The sequence below is a fragment of the Gymnodraco acuticeps genome, unplaced genomic scaffold (genome assembly GCF_902827175.1).
Source record: "Gymnodraco acuticeps unplaced genomic scaffold, fGymAcu1.1, whole genome shotgun sequence".
In the NCBI taxonomy this organism is placed as follows: Eukaryota; Metazoa; Chordata; class Actinopteri; order Perciformes; family Bathydraconidae; genus Gymnodraco; species Gymnodraco acuticeps.
Window position 1 is genome coordinate 225,409 of NW_022991920.1, and position 7,222 is coordinate 232,630.

The 7,222-nt window shown below is 38.9% G+C and overlaps 1 protein-coding gene across 1 annotated transcript in view; it reads left to right on the top strand.

Moving 5' to 3' along the window:
- gnpat (glyceronephosphate O-acyltransferase) overlaps nt 1-6,214 on the top strand; it is a 23,235-nt gene extending 17,021 nt beyond the window's left edge. The window contains exons 11-17 of the mRNA XM_034200176.1: nt 667-843; nt 2,332-2,411; nt 4,103-4,243; nt 4,761-4,860; nt 4,968-5,061; nt 5,954-6,015; nt 6,098-6,214. Of these exons, the coding sequence (XP_034056067.1) occupies nt 667-843; nt 2,332-2,411; nt 4,103-4,243; nt 4,761-4,860; nt 4,968-5,061; nt 5,954-6,015; nt 6,098-6,141 (698 nt within the window). The 3' untranslated portion in view covers nt 6,142-6,214. The remainder of the gene's footprint in view (nt 1-666; nt 844-2,331; nt 2,412-4,102; nt 4,244-4,760; nt 4,861-4,967; nt 5,062-5,953; nt 6,016-6,097) is intronic.
- The last annotated feature ends 1,008 nt before the right edge of the window (nt 6,215-7,222 follow it).

The following is a 7,222-nucleotide window of genomic DNA, read 5'->3' on the forward strand; positions in this document are numbered from 1 at the left end:
ACAGTTGTAAAAGTAAACATATCAATCAGAATCAGAATAGCTTTATTAGTCCCACAGAGGGGACATGTACATTGTTACAGCAGAAAAGAGCCAAAGGCAGCTTAACGTTACCTAAAGCGCTTAAACAAATATAAAAAATTAAATAGATTATAATAAAAATTACACAATTTACAAAATACACATCCTGTAACAGTTCTGAGGATTTAGCAGCCAGGTGTATATTGCACGGTTATTAACGGCATATATATATATATATTGCACATAGTTGGTATTTAACAACAAAGGGTGTTATCGTCTGTGTTATGTAGGTGCCATAACGCTACTTAGCCCGAGTTCAATATTTGTATTATTATTATTTCTTTACGTCACTTTTATTTGTTTGTTGAGCACTTCCGGTAATTGTCACATTGGTGTGGTTTGTGTATATAGGTCACCTGTTTCATGTCGAGTGTGGATGACAGAGGGTGAGCTTGTGCTGTCATTTTTTCTGTTGACCGTTTTGTTTATTAAATATCGTAAAACTATCTTGCTTCAGTATGGATTTTGGAAACGCGTCACAGTTTATAGCCAAGCTTAGCCTCTCGCCGACTCAAACTGAACTGGAAATGTAGCCGCCACAGCTTAATAAGAAGAAGTGTTGAAAGGAAAAATGTCTTTCTCTTGCAGCAGCAGGACCATCGAGTCCAGGGGAGGCTCTCAGCCCTGTTACCCCAGAAGACGAGCTCCTGAACCAGGCAGTGGTGCTCCTCTCCTGCGCCTCCTACAGGAACCAGGCGCTGCACGTCTTCCTGCGCCCCGCCCTGCTGGCCTCAGCCCTCCACACCGCCGCCTCCACCCAGAAGCGTGAGGCTCACACACAGTTTACCTTCTCTAAATGAGCGGCTTTCTGCCTTTTCAAACATGATCGGATTATTATTATAATTGTTTTAATTATTTATTCTACTATTTCAACAATTAGACAGTTTATACATCCAAAAAACAAACAACATGTGTAGAAGCAGGAGGGCAGAAGCATAGCTTATTCAGAGGTAACCCCGTTTGTCATCCAGTTGCAGGATAGAGTAAAACAAATAATTCAAGATAAACAAAATTATATAACACATACATATGTACACATATACATACATACATCATACATACATACATACATACACATATACACACATACATACATACATACATACATACATACATACATACATACATACACATATACATACATACATCATACATACATACATGCATACATACATACATACATACACACACATATACATACATACATCATACATACATACATGCATACATACATACATACATACACACACATATACATACATACATCATACATACATACTGTACATACATACATACATACATACATACATACATACATACACACACATATACATTCATACATACTGTACATACATACATACACATATACATACATACATACATACATACACATATACATACATACATCATACATACATACATGCATACATACATGCATGCATACATACATACATACATACATACATACATACATACACATATACATACATACATCATACATACATACTGTACATACATACATACATACATACATACACATATACATACATACATCATACATACATACATACATACACACACATATACATACATACATCATACATACATACTGTACATACATACATACATACATACATACATACATACATACATACATACATACACACATATACATACATACATCATACATACATACTGTACATACATACATACACATATACATACATACATACATACACATATACATACATACATCATACATACATGCATACATACATGCATGCATACATACATACATACATACATACATACATACATACATACATACATACATACATACATACATTTCCAGGGTGAAAATAAAAGAATAAAGTAAAACAAATAACAAATTCCTACAAGTCCATGTTCAGATAACAAGACAGTTTCATTTCTCATCCTATTTGAATGTAAACTGATAATTAAAAGTAAATGAGAGAAAAACACACAAAGAATTGTTTACTGTTATATTTAAAAAGTGGAAAGGCTCCTTTTACCTGAAGAGATTTAGGCACAGTAAATTCCAAAGAAGTATGCTTGGTTTTTGTACCTTTTGGATGTTTTGTAATGTTGTTTCAAGACGTTTGTCTTCATTGTTGGTATCTTACTTACAGTAGATGGGGTCAGTTTGCCTACATTGTGAGAAACAGACAGGACTATGTGCAGTAAAGCTGTTTCTCTCCAGACTGAATGTTAATTATTTTGTGTTTTTTGCAGATGAAGTCTTCAACAGTTTCAGCTTCCTCAGAAACATTTTCTCCAATGAGTTCATCCTCTGTCCTGGAGCTACAGTGCAGGTGCGGAACAACGTTTATTTAGCATTGTGCCCAGACCCGGCGCCAGAACAAATCTAAAGAGAGGGCATATGATTTTCATGGGAGGGCACACAAAACCGTCACGTGCTGCGGGCCTGCGGCATAATATATATCAAACAGCAAGGCCAACAGCATTGCGTAAAGACGCACACTTATCGCAAATACATACACAAATAAAGGGCAACATAGAAACCACTTTGAAACATTGTGTGCGTGGCAGCACAAACACTGGTAAACCACGAGCAAGGCACACTGGTTACGGATGGCAGCTTCCTCATCGCTGCACTCGGAGAGAAATAGTAGAGACGGAGACGTTGAACTGTTTAGCCCGCCTTGGGCATGGTTTATGTTCCGATGCACTGCACTCGGACATGCTGTGGAGTGAATTAATAACGGCTCCGTGCAGCTGATCTGCACCAAAGTATTTCCTTATTTGTTTCCTCACGTCTCTCTCTCTCTCTCTCTCTCTCTCTCTCTCTCTCTCTCTCTCTCTCTCTCTCTCTCTCTCTCTCTCTCTCTCTCTCTCATATGAAATGTGTTCTTTTGATGCGGCATGCCTTAGCAGTCCTTCATCAGTCTGTAATGCGTGTTTCCAGTCGCAAAAACCTTTGACAGTAAAAGCCGCATCAGATGAAGAGGTATTGACTTGAAACTGTCTACAGGGGAAACAAAAGGCTGCGTCTGCTTTTAACAAATCTTCAAGCCATGGTCTGTTGTGTACCATGCAGCGGCAAAAGTGCGCTTCTTTCCTGAAAACAATCTCCCTGGATAACGATCCAGCTTCACCTGCTTGGGTTTATTAACCCCAAGATCATCGCTAACTCAGCCCCGGGGTTTGCCGAGGTCAAGCTTGTGACATTAAGGCGTACTGCTGCAACGGCAGGTGCAGGGTCGCCAGCAGCTCCATCGGCTGCAGTTCTTTCATCGCTATTTCGTTTTAATAAATCCTTAGACCTTTTGAGCCAATTTCTGATGTCCATTTTGTAATTCAAACAGAAATGGGAGTCTACAGAATGCACAATAAACAATAAACAAATCCAGAATAGGCGGCAGAGTGTGACGCTGTGATTGGTCTAAATGTGGACGAATCACAAATCACAACACACACATGCATTTATTTGACGTAGCCTGCGATTTTTTGTTTTTGTTCTGACATCACATACATCGTAGCATAAAAGTTCACAGTTTATTTATAATTAAAAAAATAAAATAAAAATATTTTTTAATTTTTATAAATAATAAAAAACGTGTTTATTGGGGGAGGGCAGGAATGTCAAATGGGAGGGCCTGGCCCTCCCTGGCCATCCCTGGCCCTCCCTGGCCCTCCCACGGCGCCGGGCATGATTGTGCCTCAAATATAATTGTTAATAACATTGGTCAAATTTAGGGAATGAATTGTTGTGTTGGTTTACTTTAAATGTTTTGTCCTATTTTTGTAGGAAAGGAAAATAAACATGCCTTATTTTATACCCTTTAATTGTTAAAAGCATTTTCCTTATTTGTGTGTAAGTAGAAGTGTGTATATATAAAAAACAGCCCAAACAATCATTATACTAATACATTTAATGTAATTTTATAAAAACATATTAAGGGGGAGGAAAAGAAAAAGAACATATTAAGAGGTATTTTAGATTGTATGTTTTAATACGTGTCTCCTGCTGTGTGTCCTGCAGGACTTTGAGGAGGCCTGTTTCCTGCTCGTGAAGACTGGAGTTCTGCAGGTGACCCAACATGAGGTTCTGGTCACAGAAAGCGGACACAGAACTCTGTCCTTCCTCACCAACATGCTGGATCCCTTCCTTCAAGGATACCAGGTGAGAGGCTTTTTATTTTAAATGCACAGACAGAACTATTTGAAGAATGTTGATGTGTTACACTGCAGATGTCCACTAGAGGGTGCTGTTGGCACATATGAGTTTTAAGAGGTGTGTGTGCGTGTGTTTGATTGATTGATTGATTGAAAAGTTTATGAACAGCTTGTATATTGGGTACAGTACAGTACAGCTCAAAACATACAATTGTTAAGGGGATGCAGACCAGAGAAAGACTTTCGTCTTGTTTACATCAGGGTCCCCCATTTCCAATTCATCATATCATATAAGACATACAGATGGCTTATTTACGTGTATGTGTGTGTGTGTGTGTGTGTGTGTGTGTGTGTGTGTGTGTGTGTGTGTGTGTGTGTGTGTGTGTGTGTGTGTGTGTGTGTGTGTGTGTGTGTGTGTGTGTGTGTGTGTGTGTGTGTGTGTGTGTGTGTGTGTGTGTGTGTGTGTGTGTGTGTGTGTGTGTGTGTGTGTGTGTGTGTGTGTGTGTGTGTGTGTGTGTGTGTAGGTGGTGTGCCGGTTCCTGTGTGAAGAAGCCACTGAGACTCTGACAGAAAAACTGTTTATTCCTGCCGTCCGGAAGTTCATCATCAAACGTCTTTTAGCAGGTTTCTACCTTTTTAAACGTTTCTCACATAATTTTAAATGTGCTATTATTTCAGTCCTCTACTACAGAATGTACTGATTGTGTGTTGTATGTGTGTGTGTTTTTTAGGTAGTTTAAGATACACGGAGGTGTTGTCGTCTGACCTCCAGAAGAACTCTCTGGCCGCTTTGCTCCGACTTGGAGCGGTGCAGAAAATCAAAGGGTAAGTTTGTTTTGATCATCTTTCTGCTTTGATTACAGGGTGTCCACGGGGTCTTGAAAAGTATTCAAAGTTGATCAATCAATTTAGCGAAAATGAAGGCTATTAAAAAGTATTAACAACCGGCGTAAACAGACCTCCGCGCTATCAAGCAGTGAGCGTGCGATGTCCTGTTCAGATGACGTCACATCCAACGGGATGCCATCAATAAACTACACAGAATCACACTACACACCTACGCAATGATTACATTCAGGCAGACTGTAGAATACAACCTCTTTGGACCATTTATATACTTATTGAAAACAAGCTACTAAATGTAATACCTTGGAAAATGCCCTTTAAACAACATCGTTATGGGGAAATGCAAGTCTGCGTCCAAATGGTTGGAAGATAAGGAGGAAGGACAATCAATACTGTATATAGTAAATGTGGGGTAAAGTGTGTCGCCAAGGTAACCGGTTAAAACTCCAAGTGGCGATGAGGTCTTAAAATGTATGGAAAGGGTCTTAAAAAAGGTCTGACTTCAGGACTCCTGCATATACCCTGGTATTACAGGAGAGGGTTAACCCCCAAAAATCATAATAGGAAAACAAATCTTTCTATTTAAAAACGGGTTTATAAAGTGTAATTCTTGTTTAATTCAGTCCTGTGTTTTTTGACTAAATCATGAAGGAGTGTGTTACTTGGTATTTATTACCTGGGGGGTGGTATTGTTTTTAGATTTGTTATAATTTGTGTATGAAAAATGTTAGTTCAAGTCTAATTGATTGATTTGATAACCCATCGAAAAATCTGATACACATTGTCACTGGAACTACTTTCTACCAAAGAAATAGTCCCCATGAACTTGATTTTGTGCAGAATAATAACCGCTCAATGTTTGTCCCTTCAGCGCGGATCAGGAGACGTTAAAGGTGGACACGGTGATGGTGAACTCATTGGAGGACACTTTAGGTGAGAAACAAACTGCCAGTGAGAGAAAAGAGTGTTGTGTTTCTCTTGAGGAACTTTAAAACAATCTTGTCTCTTTGTCTAGGAGGAAAGCTTCCCACTCAGAAAGCTGTCGCCGCTCGCCTCTAATTCACCGACCTCGTTAGCAGAAAGGAGACCGAGAAGAGTCACCATTTTTTTTTACCTGCATCAAGAGATGGTACAAACAAAAGAGTTGAAAATCCGGTGACAGCTGAATTTATTTTGCAATGTTTTTTTACTTCCCCACCTTCTCTTCCCCTCTCTTTCAATACGCCTTCTTTCTTCCTCCAAGAACTTTCTATTCAAAATGTTTTATACACATTTATAAAGCCAGATGATGGGTACGGCTTTTAAAAGGAGGTGTATCGCTGAGCTCTCTGCCTCGCTCTGAAACACTGACCTTTGCTATATGAGCAGCCTTATGAAAGCTCCTTAATGTGCCAAATCCACTTAGGCTGCTGGCCATTCTCCCTTAATGTGTTTCCTTTAACACTCAGCGTGGATTTTCTTTGTGGTTTTTCCTACCTGTTCATAAGCTGTAAGCCTTGTCTCCGTCTTTTTTGAGCACTTTAATGAATGTATTTATGCAAGTGTGGGCCTTTATCTAACACTCTTGACTTATTGTTACATCTTGTTTTCGGTTTTTGTGGGACAAAAGTTGCTCAAAAGAAGATTTGGCTGGTTACATATTTGACCTTTTTGATAAAAAAAAATGTTTTTCTGAGCTGAACTTGCTACAGACCAACGCCTACTTCAAGAATAGCTTGTAGCGGGGGTCGTTTTTGGATTTAAAACCCACCCTCGGGTCTTTTTACCAATACTCATTCATCTTTGTTTACATATAGGAGGAAATGCTACACGATTAATGCCAGTGTTGAATATTTACCAACGACCTTGAAGTTTAACTGAAGCACTACCAGCGACACCAAAGGAATACGTTTCTGTTAACTGTTTGATATGATTGACATATTTCCCATATGTCTAGAATAGTAAGCCAAGTTGCTTTATTGCTATGCATACGAGTAGTACAATGAAACTGTTTATTGTAAAGTTTATTAAAATTCAAAGCCAGAAAAACTTGGTATGATTTGGTTACAAGGGAAGAAAGAAAAAGGCAACATACAGTAAAGGAACACATGAGCAGTAGCTGTTACGGGAAGTCAGAGGGACAATGCTAATACAATGCTAA